General features: G+C 36.7%; 1 protein-coding gene across 1 annotated transcript; it reads left to right on the forward strand.

Annotated features, from left to right (window-relative positions):
* The first annotated feature begins 4418 nt into the window (after window positions 1-4418).
* Window positions 4419-18338, forward strand: HEY2 (hes related family bHLH transcription factor with YRPW motif 2). Its single transcript, XM_051997698.1, has 5 exons — window positions 4419-4685; window positions 6865-6943; window positions 7073-7156; window positions 9639-9720; window positions 16117-18338. Exons 1-5 carry the CDS (start codon window positions 4603-4605, stop codon window positions 16809-16811), a joined length of 1023 nt encoding a protein of 340 aa, XP_051853658.1. The 5' UTR covers window positions 4419-4602; the 3' UTR covers window positions 16812-18338.
* The last annotated feature ends 1306 nt before the right edge of the window (window positions 18339-19644 follow it).

Genomic DNA, 19644 nt, shown 5'->3' on the forward strand with positions numbered 1-19644 from the left:
CCTGGAAACCACCATCAATACTGAAAATTAGCAATAATAGAAGGAAATAGAACAAATAGAAGGAAACACTTCCTCTTATGTGTGTATACATATGCATATATATGTATATAAGATATAGATGTAGATGTAGATATAGATATAGATGTAGATGTAGATATATAGAGAGAGACATATATTCCCTCAGAGTTGTAATATTGAGGACATAATCAGCCTGGGCCTATTTTTAATTTAGAATTATTGAATATAAAATTAATTATTAGGAAGATATTTCAGAAATTTCTGAAAGGGTCAGAATTTCAGAAATCTAAATCAACTCTCTCTATGTCTAATCTCTTCCTCTGCTCAGTTCAGAACAATTTCCCTGTGTTCACTTTCCAACCATAATTTTCTTTACATGAAAGACATTGCACCTTTTAAATCTAAGTGTTTAAGAAAGCCTCATCGTAGGAAATACTTTAAGAACAAAAATTAAACCAAATCAAAAAGAAGTAAAGAAAAAGAAACAAACCCAGCTCCTTTAACTGAAGCTTGGACTTTCTCATGCAGCGAAATCTCTTCTGCTTTGCAGGCTTACTGTCTAACAGAGTTTTTGCAGACTTTAGACTGAAAAAGATGTCTCAGCGGGACAATGGGTTTTGAAATTCCGCAGTTGTCCCCCGTCTCCCCTCCCCCATTCTCTCTTCACACAATCACAACATTCCCATGAAAAGGCAGCCTTCGAGCCGCCTCTGAAAACACTAAGGCACATTAGGTATGAGTTTGTCCTTTCAGACTCTCCCTCACTGACCCTTGTGCCGAGAAATGCATGACCTAATTGAGAAATATTGCGGCGCATGACCCAGATTAGACATTTTCCAGTTAAATATCCTATTCTTCAGATATCGCCCCAAATATCCGGGGCTTCTCTTTTCTTCGAATAAGCTGACGCTTTTCCCTAAGAAGAAATTTAAAGGTGGAAATACTTTGACGTTTTCGGACTTCCCTTGTCTCGAACTTGGGGTTTTCTTTATAATGCTCAAGACTTAAACGGTGACCCTGGGAGAAGTTTTTTAATAGTAGTTGTTTTCATGAAAATGAACTGTCCTAGTGTTGGCATGTACTATATCTAGACTAAAACGTAGTGGCGATGTTTACTTAACAGTTAATTTTTTATTTAAAGTAATTTCCCCTCACTTCCGTTATGTCATTTTTGGAAATGACTCGCTCCTGGATACTTAAGGTGAACACCAACATCAGACTGTATGTATCCTTCTGTCTCACCCAACTGATATTAGTTTGGATGGGTAAGTGTGTGTATGGGCGCGCGCGCGCTTGTTTTTTAGAAAAGATGGAATAGTTTTCTGGTTTTCAACAGGTCAGGTGCGTGAGTACGCGACAGACCAGGTATTTATAAGAAGAATACTTCAGAACCTTTCCGATTCTCGGAGGCAGGCGCCGCCAGGATCAGCTTAGTCCGTACTAGCGCCGCCGCCGCAGCCTAAGGCTTCAAAGATCAGAGAAGTCTAGTTTGCGGATCACCGCGCACTGACACTCCCTGGGTAACGGACGCATTTCACTTGGCCGCCTGGAGCCTCGTGGCAGTATTTCCCCTACACTTTTCTTAGAGGTGGGGAAGAGGAGGGGGAGGCTACTGGGTGAGTGGAGGGAGTGGATAATCTAGCTGGATTTCGGAGGAAGGGAGAGGACATCTCAGGTAGCCTAAATTAGTGTACAATGCCTTAAGACCAGCAGCAACTACATATGAGAAAAGTGGAGAAGAAAGCTCCAGAGAACTGAACACTCAAGGATGCCCAAAGTTTCTGGGCATTTCTATCCCCATGCAACTAGAAAGACACTCCAAAACTTAGTCGCTGAACAGAACTAAGGATGATACTGGAGTAAAGGCTGGGTACTTGACTCTTGTGTACAAATACACACTCTAGTGCCCCAGACCCAGTCGCCCCAGGGTACTTTCTGCTTCCCCTTTCCCGGTGTCCCCTTTCCCTACTTTAGGCGATGACACCCCCCTAGTCATTTCCTATGCCTCCCCAATTCACCCCCATCCCACTCTCCCAGACTCCGTCCTCTGGGCAGGTTACATTTCAAAAGTTAGGATGAAAAGGGTCAGATTTCTGTTCACACGGTTAGTGCAGGCTCCACCGTGGGGTTGACACAAAAGAGAGGAGGGTGGTGTGGTAAGAAGTATTTGGTGGCCCTTTTTGGGGCGGGGAGAGAGAGTACGGGGGGTGAGGGGAGGGCGAGTCAAGGGTTTTTTGTTTATTTATTTTAAAGACAACTTTACCCTAAGGTTGTTGATCCTCTCTCTCAATCTCTCTCTCTCTCTCTCTCTCTCTCTCTCTCTCTCTCTCTCTCTCTCTCTCTCTCTCTCTGTCTGTCTTTCTGTGTCTGTCTCTGTCTCTGTTTCTCTGTGTGTGTCTCTGTCTATCTCTGCGTCTCTGTTTCTATCTCTGTGCTCGTGCTCGCTCTCTCTCTCTCTCTCTCTCTCTCTCTCTCTCTCTCTCTCTCTCTCTCTCCCCCTCCTCACTAGAATCAGCCTCGGGCTTTTTCCCTGCTGGGGCAAGCCTTCACAGTCCTCAATTTTTATCTTTTCTCTACCCGAGGCTTTTCAGATTGTCTGGCCTTGGAATCGTCTTTCCGCTCCGGCTTTCCCCAGTTCCTCTTACTTTTTACCTTTTAATTTAGGTTAGAGCTGTACTTGGGAATTAAATGGGTCAAGGGAACACTTGAGGCTGTCTAATGCTGGAAAGAATAGAGCTCAAAGGGAAAAACCTAAGGTCTGGTCATTTAGAAAAGAATCTTAAATTTTTCACAGAGGCAGTGTAGCTTTTGTTTAATGGGTGGCTTGTTTTAAAGGGTTCTGATAAGCTTCATTTTGCACTTCTACACAGTCTACCCAGAAAAGGAAGAAATTTAGTTTTGAGGTGGTTAACTCCTGGACACCGAAATGGTGAAAGCAGGGGAACCCGAAGGCTAATTTTAATCGCCTCGGTCTCTTAGCCATTGTATACGCAAAGCTGTATAGCCGGTTTAAATAAAATTTACAGTCCCTCTTGAAGGGATGCAGTTTTGAATTTCTTTCAAAAATAGAAACATTTGGAAACGTGGAAGAAAATAGTTCAGGGACTTAAAAAGTGATTTTTAAAAATTGTTTGACCAAAAAAAGAAATTCATTTTAAATCTGAAATTCACAAACTTTGCTTTCCCCTATTTCCCAATTGTTCGATTCTCCCAAATCCTTTACTCTGTGGCTTGCCTGCCTGTTATTAGAAAACTGAGGGTATGCAAACAAAGGCAAATTTCCAAAATTTTTTCTAGCTACAAACGTTTGGATTTCTCAGGGTGAAGGTAAATCTATTCATCTATTTCTTCAATTCTTCTCGTCACTTGGTGCAAATATATCACCTAGGGTCACTTTCCCAGTTTGCATGTACCTTCGACTCCAGGCGGGAAAATGAAAACGCAATCCAAAAAAGAGCAACTAGGTGCTTAAAAGTTGTGGAAGTACAGTTAAGGAAGAAATAGAACTATCCCATATCGTGATAGTTCCAATCCTTCTCAGGACTCCTTTGAGCGAACAACACCTTCCCATATATTCTGCCCAGGAAAAGCAATGGAAACAGGGAGAGAGAAAAACGAATCTCCTTTAGAAAAAGTTTTAAGAGAACAGAAGGATAAGGTCTACACAATGAAACCACGAATCCGGATGGGAAAAGCCCAGAGGGGCAGTCTTACTTTTACTATGACTGCAGCCAAACACACTCGAAGCGGGTAGAAGGGGAGGAGAGAGAGAGAGACGAGAGACTGAGAGACTGAGAGAAGCTGGGGGAGGAGGCGGGGGGACAGGAGGGAAAGAGGGGGAAGGGGAGAAGGGGGATGTTTGACATTATTCTTTAAACGTAGCTCAGAAACTTTGGGACTGAAAGTGACCGGGGTTAGGAGGGAGTTTGCCGAAACCAAAAGTCTTGCACTCAACACCTGATCCTCAGTCTTAGCGTCAGCACAACTTCCCTACATCGAGTTGAGAAATGCGGTAACATTCGCCACGGGGTCGACCAGATTGCGCCTTTCCCCGCCCGCAGCTCCCAGGGACCGGAGGTGCAGCGGCTGCTTTCCCACGCTTGGAAACTACCCACTGGCTTTAGGCTTTCGCAAAGGACACCCCTCCTCCCTGTTCCTCTCACTCCCCCCGCTTCGCCCCGATCGCCTCTCAGCTACCAGCCAATCCCAAACTCCCCCGACTCCATGAGGGGGCTGGCTGATGCTGCCCATCAGTAGCTTTTCGGTCCAATAGGAGGCGCCTGCGGGGGAGCCAGCCGAGAAGGGGGGGGAGGGGGAGAAGATGGGGTTACACCCGGGACAGAACGCTGGGGGGAAGGGGGCGTGCCTGGAGACTGGGCACTTGCGCTCGGTGGAGGTAGGGACTGCAGCGTGGGAAAGAGCAAGCAGGAACAGACCGCTGCAGCCTCCGCCGTCGTGCAGCGCTTGCCAGGCTCTGCGCTAAGCTGCAGACCACGAAGGGGAGGGGGAGGGGGGGAAAAGAGAAAAAGTGGTGGGTATTTATTTCTCATTAGCCAGCCGTGTGCATCCCCCCGGTTCGCAGAGATGAAGCGACCTTGTGAGGAAACTACCTCAGACAGCGACATGGATGAGACTATAGACGTGGGAAGCGAAAACAATTACTCGGGGTGAGTGTGAGTAACTCAGGTGATGGGGAGTCTGGAAAGGGTTTCTCCCCATCGGAAGTCATCTAGGGATGACTTGTGTGGGACAAAGAGAGACCTAGGTGGTCCTCTAACCTTCCAATGTGTCGAAGGCTTTGTGGGAAACTCCTAGTGTGAGTGAGCATCTCTTGCGAAATCTCGGGGGATCCTGGAGGAGATGTGAAAACTTTTGCCTATGAAACCACTCCTGTTTCGTTGAGTAGTGGTATTAGGGGGTTACATGAGGCACTGTATTGTTTTTGAGGGCTTTGTGATTTTTTTAATCCTTTGGGAGTGGAGTGGAACTCGAGAAAGGTGAGACGTGCTGAAATACGCCTGTGGTTATGAAAGATTTAATGAGCCATTGACTTCCGACGCTATGGATCACCTGTAGCATAGTCAGCTGTCATATCCCACTAGTGGCTTTGCAAAAGGACTAAGTGTAAGGACTAACTTTAGGTGTCCCACCTCCTGAAGGTCCAATCCGGAGCCCTTTCAAAAATGGAACTGAAGAGTTCAAAAATGTTCACTGGAAAATTTGAAACGATTTTATAGTGTCCAGATTGACTAGGTGGCGCTTTGTGTAATGAGCATATGTGACTTTGGCAATTCAAAAATAAAATGACCTATTATAAGAGTGCTTTCAGGCATCGTTTTCACTCTGGTATCAGTATGATTACTAGGGTTGGAAAATAGTTGAATCATATTAGTAGAAAACAAATCACCATTTCACATGACAGTTACCTGGCATTTTAGTGCCAATGCAGGTCACGTTATAATTGCTCCTAATTAGCATTCCCAGGAACAGTTAAATTATTTACTTTCAAGTAAGTGTCATGCAGAGGTCAGGATTCTTGTCTTTGAAAATTGCTTTTTTTTTTTTTTTAATTTTTACAGCAATCCAAACTCAAAAAAAAAAAAAAAAAAAAGACAAAGATGTTTGAAAACTTCTATCCCAGGAGTTCTTAAAGTGTGATCTGAGGGCTCAGGGGTCTTTGAGGTCAAAACTTCTTTCATAATAATGCAAAATATTTTAAATTCTAGTATAGTAAACCTCAACAAATAACTCCTATAAATAAAAGCTTTGGGGAGGAAGTCTTCAATAATTTTTGTGTAAAAGGGTCTTGAGACTAAAAAGTTTGGAAAGTGCTGATCTATTTTATCTAGTTAATTGTTTCCCCAAGTGCAATATGTCATAGTTCAAAAATGAAGCCAAAGGTGTAAAAGACATTGAAGAAAGGAGAAATGTTTGAGGAAGGGGTAAAAAAAGGGAAGGGCTAGTTATGTTGGAATTCTGAGATAAGAAACAGTTCTCACCATCATTTCTGAAAGAAAACAGCACATATAATAAAAAGCAGATTCATGAAAATAAAATGTGTAATCATTGTACATTATGAAAGAAGAAGATATGGATAAAAATTAAAAGTGACTACAAAATGCATTCTCCAGACTTTGTTGGTAGGTTTAAATCTAGACTTGAAGATTGAAAGGTTTTCAGCCACAGAGCTCAGATTCATTTTCAGAGTAAAGTAGATTTATCTAAGCATTCTTCTTTAGTTTGATGCAATATGTGTTAATAAATTATTTGATTCACAGTATTCTGGGAGTTAGGGACATTTCAAAATTTAATTTTTCTTGTGCTAAGAAATAAAATAAGACAGCTTTTGTTCATTTTAAAAATTGGATCTAGGGAGAATACTGGTGACACATGACCAGACTGTATCTGTTTGATAGCAAGACTTTAATGTGACCTTTATTTTAAAATAGCTTTGCTTTATCCTATGCCAGGGAGGGAAATGCTATCAGAGGTTAGCTGACTTTGAAAAAGATCTATCTCAGTGAAACTATGAATATCTAAACCTACCTACTTTTCACTGAATCTTTCCATAATTGTTTCAGTGAATTATACATAGAGGTTCAGAATAGTATTTTCTTATGGCCTTGATGCCCAAACTATTCATTAAAAGATGTTATTCAAACCTAGAGAGAAACTAAAAGGCCTTAAAAGCAAAAAGTGATAAAAGTGAAGGAAGAATTAAGAATAAAGGACCAGACACTTAGAGGAGTAGTGTAATTACTGAAAATTTAATAGGTGGCATCAGGTACCCAGAAGGGAACAATCATTGTGTTATGTAGCACCTGACGCATTCTTACTGTTTCATAGGCAAAGTACAGGCTCTGTGATTCGATCAAATTCTCCAACAACAACATCTCAGATTATGGCCAGAAAGAAAAGAAGAGGGGTATGTGTACTGCTTTTTTTTCCTTTTTCTTTGATTTCATGAAATCAATCTAACATGTAACATTGTATCTTTCCACTAAGTGTAATTTTACTATTCATACATTCATAATTTTTTTTCCTTTTGGAATAGATTATAGAGAAAAGGCGTCGAGATCGAATAAATAACAGTTTATCTGAGTTGAGACGACTTGTGCCAACCGCTTTTGAAAAACAAGTAAGATGCTTCCTCCTTTCCCCTTAAAATGCATGTATGTGTACTCTCTCACACACAGATTCTCTCATCTGGTAATGTGAGTTCTTGTTAAAGCTCATTAAAATAATAGTGTATGTGTCCTGATCTGGCATAAAGCAGCCATTTCAATAAAATGCTTTGTTGTGGCAAAACTATTAAAAACATAATCCGTCATGAAGCCGAAAAACATTTCCATTCTTTGCTTCTTTTTCCCTTAAGGGTAGGAGTGTTCATGCTTTCTCTGTTCTTTCTATGAATACCAGTAGTGGTTTTGTTTTAAAATGTGCTGCATACAGTATGCTTTTTTTAAAAAATGAAACTTCTGTCTTAAATTGTGTTTTTTTATTTAAACACTTTTTCTTATTAAAAAAAAAAGATAGTAGTTCTAGAAATAGCATATCTAACCCACAGTCCTAAAGTACAAACTAATTTACCAACCCATTTACTTTCATTTAAACGCCTCATCATGAGTCTACTTGAGTTGAAACACTCTTTTAAAAGTCCAGTATGGTCAAACTTGACCATGTAATTAACCATACTCAGAATAGAAATAGACCTTTAAAAAATAAAAAATAAAAAGTCATTTGTACAAGTAAGAAAGTAGAGAACTGATTAGTTTCAAAGTTGCTTGCTTAATGGCTCAAGAAAAGTAATATTTAAACCATCTATACAAGTCTGCTGGCAGCAGAGACACCAGAGAGCATCCTTCAAAGGATACAGAAACATATGATGGAAATATTTTCAATTTAGTTCAAACAGGGTATGAGACAACACTTATTTGTTCCATTTTATTGTTTACTTCATGAACACCACAAACATTATAATACAACCCCTACAAAGCCCTTGGAAAATACTCAGAAACTGCAGTTTGAGTTATTAGTCATTCTCAGTGAAACTACTTGTGCCATCTTTATGGAAAAGATTAACACCGAGAAAAAGTACAGTATGTAATACACTATTAATTATAAATTCTTAATAGGGGGAAAAATTGCCAAAAAGACATTTATTCTATAGCTGAGTTTTTCCATAAGGGGAAAAATAACATGAAAAAAAATGTAATTTTGATGAGGAATGCTTTGAATCTTTCTGTGTTGTTATTAAAATATCAATTATCAATGCTTTTTAAAAATGTTCTGATTACTGAAAATCTGCCTACAGTTATTAGGATCACTGGGTTAGGAATTTTTTTGGTTTGTTAGATTTTTCTTAAATATTGACTTAAAACAACTTAAGCTTTAAAAAACAAACCTCTGTTCTCTGGCAGTAAGTTATTATAAACACATGGTTTTCACATTTGCAGAGTTTGGTTACCAAGAACAGAGAGTTATAACTTGTCATAGTATGATTAGAAGAGTATTTTTTCATGGAAATAAGTAACTTGGGGAACTTCACTATGGACTGAGTTCTATCCATTTAAATAAGTAAAGCTTAGAAATCGAAACCAAATCTTAGCCTCTACTTTGAAAACATAAGAATGAAATATGTTATATATTATCCATACAGCATTTGCTGGCAAATTAAGCATTCTTAAGAAAAATCTATGTGTTCCAATGACTTTTCATAGCTATCTTTACAAAGAAATAATTTCAATATTTTTAAATATTTAAAGCCCTGTTCCGAAGGAGTTCACAATCTAATCTAGAGGTCCCATATACAAATAAATAACCAAAGCAAAGCAAACTGGAGGGAAGTAGTTCTAATTCAATTATAGGAAAAATATATTTTAAAAAATGATTCAAAGGTCCTTAAGAATTTAAAGTATTACCCATATTAGAACTGAATTCCCCTTTTATCTTTTGGATATCGATACACAGAGTGACACCTGCTGGTCAAAATGGGGAACGGTTGGGTTTTGGGGGTTTTTTTAAATTTGTTTTATTAGTTTGGGGGGTTTTTTACCCCCTTTATCCAGAGAGGAACTTTACTGAGTAAGAGATAATAGATTATTTTAATGACAAGATAATTTTCCCTTTAAAAGCTTATTATTTGTTAAGAAACAGTTCTTAGGGCAAAATTATTAAAACCATGTATATTTTGTATCATATAACAATTGGTAAATCCATAGTTTCCAAAATAAGGCAACGGACATTTTTTTTTCAGAAGATAAAAAGTTTATACAGAGTTTTTTAGCCTGCACAACTGAAGGGTTTTTAATTCATTATTTTAATATGTAATAAAAAATATGACACAATAAAAAGTTTTTGGAAAGGTCAATTATTTTATTAGACTTCTAGACATTCTTTAAAAGTAGATATAATTATTTAAAAATTATGGCATAGTATGGATAGCTATAGCTATTCAGTGATGTAATATAAAGTCTCCTAGGCATCTGAAATATATTCTGGGAAGAAATTAAATTAAGAATGCTCTGATATAAAAGAAAAATAAAACCATAATAAGTTCAGTGAAAAGAATGCTAAATTAGAACCTATAAAGTTTGTAAGATTTTATTTTATTTTTCAAGGGATCTGCAAAACTGGAAAAAGCAGAAATATTACAAATGACAGTGGATCATTTGAAGATGCTTCAAGCAACAGGAGGTAAAAGTAAGTCACTTTCTCTTTGCACCTTTCTTCTCTCCCTCACCCAACCCTTAAAAAAAAAAAATCTAATCTAGAACTGAACAGTTCTTTAACATGCTGGAATAGGCAGTCCCAGATTAAAGCAGTGGAAATCAATGCTAATGGCAGGATTAAACTCGTGGGAAAGGACTGTTGGAACAAAAGAAGCACTTGACCCTAGGCTTGTGTTTGCTTTCATAACACTGTGGGAGTAAAGACTTCATTCAGGAGTAGCCCAGTCAGAGATTTGTTTGGGGCTTCAGAAGAGCTCTGAAATCTGCACTGGAAGACAAAACAAACACACAAACATGCAAACATAAACAGGAGGTTGGCGTCAACCATTGGGCTGCACCAAAATCAATGCTAGAATTTGATATAATGTAGATTTCGTAAGGAAGTGAAAAATCTTTGTTGTTTTGCATTTCTTTTGTTTGCTGCAGAGTAGGGAGTAGAAAGCTATTTTAAATCCCCAATAATAAACCTCTGTATTCATACAATTAATGGAAATAACTATCCTCAGACTCCAGGCCCCAGTTTTAAGTACTATGGGGAAATGAGCTAGTCAGTGGTTTGATGGAGATAGTGGGAAGATGAGAAGGAAATACTTCTATCAGTTAAGTATCTCCTTTTTAAAAAGACCCAAAATTCACATACTAAGGGAAAGAGGGACTCCAGATGCTCTGATCCCCTTACATTTACATCCCTCAGGTTTTATATGTAACTTTTATATAACTTAATTTCCTCTTGAAAGATATCCTTAATGCTTATTTTAATCACCTTATGAAGATGTTTATGGAACACCCAGACAGTGAGATTTCCCTCATGCCTTATCCTCCCAAGTACAGTAAGTGTAAAGGACAGTGGATAAAGTTCAGTCAGAAGGCCTCCAGGTTTTAGTACTGTTATACCATTTTCTGTGTGACTAGGATGACTCACTTAAAATAGCAATAAAAGCAACTCTACTATCCATCTCACTGAGTTGTTTTGGACCAGCAATTAGAGGGACATTGAAAATTGTAAAGTGCTAGGTGATCATAAAATTAAAACAACTAGTTGTGACTTTAGGCAAGTAACTTAACCTGTGTTTGCTTCAGTTTTCTTATCATAAAAAGAACACCTATTTCCAGGGTTGTCGTGAGAATCAAATGAGAAAAGATTAAAACTTGGATTTCTGTTTTATGAAAATATAAACCAGAAATATAAGGTATGCCTTGTCACTGTAGCTGTTCAAACAGAAGCTAGATAACTGCTTATCAGAAATTTTGTAGGGAGGAATCATGCTTTTAAGTAGGAATTGAGCTAAGAATTTCTGAAGTCCGTTCTACCTTAATCTGGTTCTATTAAAATCAGAGATTTTTATTTGACCTTATAGGACCAAACTCCTTTTTTCCATCTGGAAAAATAAAGTTTGACGGGACCTTAGAAATCCTTAGTCCAACCCCTATTTAAAAGCAGGATCCCACCCTGTTACATTTTTGCTAAGCAGTTATTCACCTTCTGTTAGAAATCTCTAGTAGAAGTTAAGGAAAACACTGGATTTAGTAGAGCTAGGAACTAGGAATTAACAGCAGCTGAGCATGAATCCTAGTTCTGCTACTTAACTATTGCCACTTAACTACCTGTGTGAGGTTGGGCAAAAGTCACTTTCTTGACCTCAGGTTTTCCATAAGTAAAATGAAAGGGTTGATTGCATAACTTGTTAGGCCCCTGCCAGATTTAGATCTATAATCCTGTGAATTTAGATTATAAAAAAGCATATTTCCTTATTTCATACAGATTCTAAGATAGAAATGTTAGGTAGAAAAACATCTGTTATTAGAGATTTATTGTACCTCCTTTGCTTTTTAAAAATACAGGATTAAAATTTTACCATTTTCTATTCTTTTTCAGTTCATTAAAACACTAACTGTGCAGAGAGCACTGTACTAGATATCAGAAAAAATGCAGGATTTAGATAAAAGGCAACCCAGCCTTCTAGGACTTTACAGTCTAGTCAGAGGATAAGGAAGATACAAACAGAGATAACTATAATACAAAAGTAAATACTAGCTACACTTCCATGAAATGTACTAGCATTCTGTTATTTGAATTGTTTATCATTTTGAACCCAATTGCCCAGGGGCTATTCTTGGCTATTCAAAAGAGAACATTTTTTTTAAATGTTCATACTGTCTGTTCTGGGTAGATAATTTAAAAAATAATTAGGCAGGTGATGCATAAAGGTTTAGGGAAGAAATATGCAGTTATCATGACTCTTAGTCAATAGAATGTTCTTTGTCAAAGGTTTTCAGCCTTGGGTTATGGCTAGATTCTAATTTAATATTGTTAACTTTTTTCCTTTCTGTCTGCATTTGGCATTGATATTATTTTTTAGTTAACATTAAGAAACAGCAAACTACTTGGGCATGTAAGTTACATAATAAAATGTAATATTGGAATGTGTTTAGTTTATGGCCACGAAGGAAAATTTCCTGGGAGTTTTTGAAATAAATGTCTGGTCGATCTTCTGTTTCCTTTGTAGGTATGAATGAGCTGAGTAATGTCAGTTTCTAAAGTCATTTGGGCTCTGTCTCAATAGAATAATGCTTCATTACCTTGCTTCTGATTATAGTGCTTCAGGATATTTCACCTTCTGACTTTGTTAGCTTGAAAACTTAGAAGATAATATACTTTCCCTTGAGGACTTCTTTTTTCCTGAAATAGCTTTCGTTCCTGGTCTAAAATTTTATTTGTTAATAGCACTATTAATATGTTAGTGCAGTGATTATAGCTCTCTATTGTACTTATCTAACACCTTCCAGTCTACCTAATTTATTAGGTATAAAGATTAAAAAAAAAAAAAAAGATTTCATCGTAAGGGTTAAAAAAAACTGGAAATGACATTATATCAAGTTAAAGAGAGAGAGAAAAACACTATTATATACCAAGATCATAGCTACAGAGCTGGAAAGGACTATCCCACCCCTCATTTTTTTAGATGAAAAAATTTTGGAGTAGGTTAAAGGCTGGTATCACACAGATAATTGACACATCAGAAATGAGATTTGAACTTTGGTCATCTAGTTCCAGAATCTATATTCTTTCCAACAATTCCTAAATTCCAAAGATTACTCTGTGAAACAAAGTAGTGAACTTACCCCCATATTTATCTATCATTGTCCACGAATTTTGTTTTTCCTATATATACAAATATGTGAAAAAGTTATAAGTTCATCAGTAAGTAGAACTTTCAGTATTGGAACCCATTTCACCAACCCTGAAGACAATGTATCTACTGCCTTAAGTTCTAGGAATGTATTTGAGTTTAAATGATTTGCCCAAGGTAACACAGATAGAAAGTGTCACTGGAAACATATAAACTTAAGTCTTTCTTACAATCCCGTACTCTAGCTACTCTAACATTGTCTGTTTTCCCCTTAATATATGTAACATATAACATATATTATGTTACTATGTTCTAATAAGGGGATCATTTTATATTAACTATAGGATAGTAGGAAGAACCATGATTTTTACTTTCATGAAATCATGTGTTTTAGAACCCATTGAGTACAGCCCTTCTCATTTTAAAGAAACTAGTTCATTATTAGTAGAATTGTGAACTGGCCCATCCATTTTGGAGAGCAATGTGGAATTATGCCCAAAGAGTTCTTAAACTGTCTAATCACTTTGGCCCAGCAATATCAGTATTTGGTCTGTTTCTCAAGGTAATTAGGGGAAGGGTAGAATCTGTTCTAAAATGTGCATGGCAGCTTTCTTTGTGGTGGCAAAGAACTGGAAATTTCAGGGAAACCTATCAATTAGGGAATGGTTGAATAAGTTGTGGTATATGATTATGATGGAATCTTTCTTCACTATAAAAAATAATGAGCTCAGTGATTTTAGAAAAACATGGAAAGAGTTATACAAAATAATGAAGAGTGAGTGAATTGAGCAGAACCAAGCAAACATTGTATATAGCAAGAGTAACATTGTTTTAAGAACAACTTTGAGCAAATAATTTATTGTGACTATTATAAGTATACAAATTAACTGCAAAAGATATAAAGAAAGATGCCATCTGTATCCATAGAAAAAATTGATAAATAGAAACATATACAATTTTATGTATATGTACCTATTTGTGTCTACTGGTAGCCATCTCAGACAAGGGAGAAGGGAAAGGAAAGGGGAAAAAAAAAGAAATCTGCATAATAATTTCATTATATGTTCAAAAGAAATAGCAAGTTGTACATAATAGATTTGCAGTTTCATATGCAATCTTTTTTATTATACTATATTATAGAAATGCTTGTTGTATTTCATAAATTAAAAATAAATAAAGTTAAGAAAGTGGCACAGAGAATTTAAGTGATTTACCTAGAATCATAGAATTACATAGTTTCTTTTGAACTCTTTTGAACATCTTAACAAAAATCCAAATCCCTGGTAACAAATACACATAATTAATCAAGACACATCCCCCATTGTTCTTTTCCAAAACAATGTATCTCATTCTGTGTCATTAGACTATTACTTCTCTATCATTCCCTCCTCTTAAAGGATTCATTCCTACCTAGGAAGCTTCTAAGGCATTATTTGAACCCATATCTTCCTTACTTCAAGTACAAGGCCCTATCCACTATACTATATTTATTCCTTCCATAATTAGAAAATTTGAGTTTCTGAAGTGCCTTTTCCTCAATAGCAGGCTTTATCCCTTAAGAAATGGGTAATCTGAGGCAGCTAGATGACGCAGTGGATAGAGCACCAGCCCTGAAGTCAGGAGGACCTGAGTTCAAATGTGACCTCAGACACTTAATACTTCCTAGTTATGTGATCCTGGGCAAGTTAATCCCAAGTGTTTCAGCCAAAAAAAAAAAAAAAAAAAAAAAAGGGCAACCATTGAAATTTTGAGGAGTAAAGCAGCAATAAAAGCTGTATGGGAGGAAACCTAATCTAGAAGTACATCAAGGGTCACTTGTAGAAGAGAGAAACTGAAGGCAGGGCGTATATGTACCTATTTATGTCTAATGGTAGCCATCTCAGACAGGGAAGAAGGGAGAGGAAAGAAAAAAAAAAGAAATCTACATGATAATTTCATTATATATTTAAAAGAAATAGCAAGTTGTACATAAATAGATTTGCAGTTTTATGTGCAAGGAATTAAGGAACCTGATATTTTAGGCATGAGACAAAAAAAAAAAAAAAAAAAACCTGGGCAGACTTGGGAGGATAGTGACATTATCAGGATTAAGAAGAATTACATATAATATAAAAATCAGCAATAAAATGTCATTAGGGGAAAAAAGAAGCAACTAAGGCCTGGTTCAACAATAACAACAAAAGAAAAGGTATTTTAAGGCCCTGTCAAATTTTGGCAAATCAATTAGCCTCTCGTCTTGTTTCTTCATCTTAAAATAAGCAAGATATAATAGATGATCTAAGGTCCAATTCTTATGTTGGTATGACTCACCTTTTAGCCAGTTATAAAACTAATTTCAGGTATGTGTGTATGAGCATATATACAAGTATGTACATCTTTTCATTAAACTACTCTTGGAAAAGTGCCAAATAAATGAGCTTAAGAATGGGTGGTATTAAAAAAATGAATTATATTTATAATGAAATTCAATAAAGTAGGCATCTTATATCATTAAATATCCATGTACTGGCTGGCAGAAAATTGTTTAATATAGCTCTTCAAATTAGTATCTGAATTGCACTTTAAAAAAACAACCCACCTCATTTTGTTTCCACTGAGACTTTTTTCTTTATGAGGAACAAGATGTTTTCAGTTTGCTGCTAAGTAACATAACATGTCAAGATGCACAAGATTTTACTAAGCAAATGATATCCCAATAATATTGCTAAAGAAAGGACTCAGACAATCAAAATGCATGTGATGTTTACTATCTAGGTTATAAAAAATAACACCAGAGAGAAGGGGGCAGAATGCTGTTCTATAGCATCTTTAATCTTTATAGATCTTTAATATTCATTCAATCCATGTTGTGTGTGAAAGAGACAGAGAGACTCTAGATCTATATTACCATGAAAAGGCTGCCATGAAATCCACTCTCCCACAGTACAAGAATAAAGCAACATCTTTTTGGAAGAGTCTGAAACATGGATGTTTTTAATTTCTTTTTCTGTTGTGATATTTGGTTGCAGGGACTATTACAAACTATATTGCTAGAGTTTGTCACACATGTAAATTACCAAAGAGTCTTTTAAAAAACTTATATAAAAGTAAAAATACAAGTAGCTATCTTAAGAGAAATAGGTTCTAGCTAAATCTAATGAGAGACAAAGCGGTTCATTAACCATTTTTTGTTTCTCCTTTCTTACTCTTCTCTTCCCCACCCACCCTCTTTTCTTCTATGTAATTCTACATATCAGGTTATTTTGATGCCCATGCCCTTGCCATGGATTTTATGAGCATTGGATTTCGAGAATGCCTAACTGAAGTTGCAAGATACTTGAGTTCAGTGGAAGGTCTGGACACATCAGATCCCCTGAGAGTTCGACTTGTGTCTCATCTCAGTACCTGTGCCTCTCAGAGGGAGGCAGCTGCCATGACTAGCTCCATGGCCCACCACCATCATCACCCTTTACATCCACATCATTGGACAGCTGCTTTTCACCATCTTCCTACAGCCTTGCTTCAGCAAAATGGACTCCATGCCTCAGAAACCACACCTTGCCGGCTGTCTACAGCATCAGAAGTGCCTCCCCCTTCCCATGGCTCAGCTCTTCTCACAGCCACTTTTGCTCATGCTGACTCTGCACTTCGAATGCCTTCCACAGGCAGTGTGGCACCTTGTGTTCCACCTCTCTCTACTTCTCTCCTGTCTCTCTCTGCTACCGTCCATGCTGCTGCTGCAGCAGCCACAGCAGCTGCTCACAGTTTCCCCCTTTCCTTTGCAGGGGCATTCCCCATGCTCCCACCAAATGCAGCAGCTGCAGCAGTAGCAGCTGCAACAGCCATCAGCCCACCTTTATCTGTGTCAGCAACTTCCAGTCCCCAGCAGACAGGTAGTGGAACAAACAGTAAACCTTACCGACCCTGGGGGACAGAAGTTGGAGCTTTTTAGTACTCCCTGGAATTTCTACTAGACTTTTGGCAGTAGTAACTGAATGTCCTTCATTTCAGAGTCAGTTCAAAGGCCTTCACCCTGAAGGTAGCAGCCATGACAGATGTCTGAAAATCAACCATGGAACAAAAAACACTGTTTTAGACACAGATCTCACAAGAAGAATATTACCGTTTTTCTTCTTTGTTTTTGCTTTAGATATCTTGTTAACCAACGTCAGTGAGCTTTTGAAAATGTCACACTCTTTTTTTACTATTTGAAAGTTTATGAGGGAAATACACAGATTCTAGAGAACATCTTCCAGCTACACATCTTCACGTTTGTGGGTTAGGAAAGAAAATACTCCATGGAATTCTCCTGAGGCTGGATGAAAACACACACATATACACACACACATACACACACACACACACACACACACACACAATTTAAAGTTTCTTAAGTGCCTCAATTATTAAATATTTTCTCCATAAAGGAATAACATTGCACAAGAAAAGAAGGTAGAAAGTTATGGGTTAAGAAATGAGAAGGAAGGGAGTACTACATTAGGCTACAGACATTTGATACATTTCCAGAGAAGAGTGCACTGTTAAAACCAACAGATTTATTTAGCTAAAAGGGGTTGCTGAAAAATAATTTTCAAGTTGAAAGGCCTAGTTTTATTTTACCTGGTTTACTTTGTAGAGACTTGCCAAGTGGTGACATCTAGCATAGCATTGGTATAAGCAATTATCCTATCAGTGCTTGGATTAACAGACAATTCAGCACCACTTGCAAGCCTTCAGGCACTTTTTTTAAAAATTGGCTTAAAATATGGTGTTTCTTTATTAGTGCACCCAAGTATGTAACTGCCTACTGAGTGCCCACTGGAGGATATATGATTCATGCCAATACAAAAAACTCCTTTGTAAGATGTTAAATTAACTTATTTAGTTGCATTTGGACTATTTTTATATTATATATATATATATTATATACTTTTCATTGCCTCCTGATAACATGCAAAATCTTTCTGTCACCTATGAGGAAGATTGTAATTTCTAGGGACAAAAGAGGATGAGATGGATAAGGAGCATTAGGAAAAGAAAAGGCACTATTTTTTTAAGTTGCTCTTTCCCAAATTCACAGATTTCATTTGATTACAAACCAAGATGAATGTATTCAATGTGATGCCAGTAAATTATTTTATGTCCATACCCAAACAAATAGTGCTACACAATGATGTTTTGATTTGTTTTTTTGTTTTTGTTTTATGACATAAAATAATCTCTCAATACATTGAATCAAGCACGTGAGATTTTATGTTTTGGAAAATAAAGACACAGCATGTATTATGCACTTGATTTCTCTGCTGTGTGGAGAAAGCAATAAACATTATGAGAATGTTAAACATTATGCAAAATATACTTTAAAATATTTGTTTTAAAAATACTGTACCTAGTCTTGGTTTTTGCATTACTTTGTAACTTTTTTCTATGCAAAGTCTTTACATATCACTAATTAAATGAATTCCTTTTTTTGACTGTTGTTATGAATAAATTGAAATTCTTTGCCACTGCAAAATGGAAAAAGTAGGTAAATTGAAAATTAACCTACTTTCTCCAACAATCTAAGCTAAGATTCTCTCTCTTCCTAAATCATTTTAGCTACTTTTTATTTTAATTTATTTGAACCTAAAATTTCCGAGCTTACTTGATCTCAGGACAACGTTTGTTTCCTGGGCTTCCAAATTCAGCATCACCGATATGACATTATTGTAAAGACCAAACTGATTGGTTCTCTATGACACTAGGCACATTCTCTATTCCTACCTTTTTCTCAGAAAAAAGAGATGTGTACTAGTCATTTTGTCTTAGAAATAACTTGTCACAAAAATAGACCTAAATAGAAATTAGAAATAACTTAATCATGCAATACTACAAGGAGAATATATCCTAAAAATCTCAAGGTCATTTAAAGAGTTGTTCTAATATTCATGTATACAAATAAGGTGTTATGCTTCCCATTTATGCTTTTCTGAAAAGACATTGTAATAATCATAAAAATGTCATCATGGGTTTCCTTTCCCTCTTTGTTTCTTTGAAACCTAGGAAATATGTTACTGACTTCAGGAAAATAGTAATTTAAACAATGCAAAAAATGAATAGAATTAAGAGGCTTTTTCATTTTATTTCTGTCTTTGCTAGTGTATATACATTATCAGTATATCATCTTTACTCAGTCCTTCAGGTTCAATCTAGTTTTGCTCAAGTCCTAACATCTATACCTAGATCTGTCCTTTCCAGAATTGGTTCCAAATTTATGTTTAATTAATCATATGGATATGATCTCATCTTAATTGAAGTCAACATATATTTCTCAAAGCACTTTTTGTCAGGCACTCAGAAGTTCAAAGAAAGATGGAGAGGAACTCTGATGCTAGGAATTTGTTTTATTTGGGGAGAAAACATGCAAACAATTTTGTTTAAACAAAACACATATAGTGCAAATTGGAGATGATCTCATGAGGGAAGGTGCTAATGTTAAGGGATATTGACAATTTTTTACAGAAAGAGATTTTAGTTGAGACTTGAAGGAAACCAGGAGGTGGACATTGGAGAGAATTCCAGCATGAGGGACAGCCAGTGAAAATGCAGTATCAGTCTTGTACAAGGAAGAGCAAAGAGACTGTGGAAGAGAGTTAAGTGTAAAAAGACTGGAAAGATAGGAAGGGATCATATTTTAAAGGACTTTAAAAGTCAAACGGGATTTTATATACAATCTTAATTATTTCAAATTAATTTTCTATGTAGCTTATTTGTGCTTAGTAATTTTCATGTAGTCTTTCCCATCA

The sequence above is a fragment of the Antechinus flavipes genome, chromosome 4, assembly GCF_016432865.1.
Source record: "Antechinus flavipes isolate AdamAnt ecotype Samford, QLD, Australia chromosome 4, AdamAnt_v2, whole genome shotgun sequence".
Classification (NCBI taxonomy): Eukaryota; Metazoa; Chordata; class Mammalia; order Dasyuromorphia; family Dasyuridae; genus Antechinus; species Antechinus flavipes.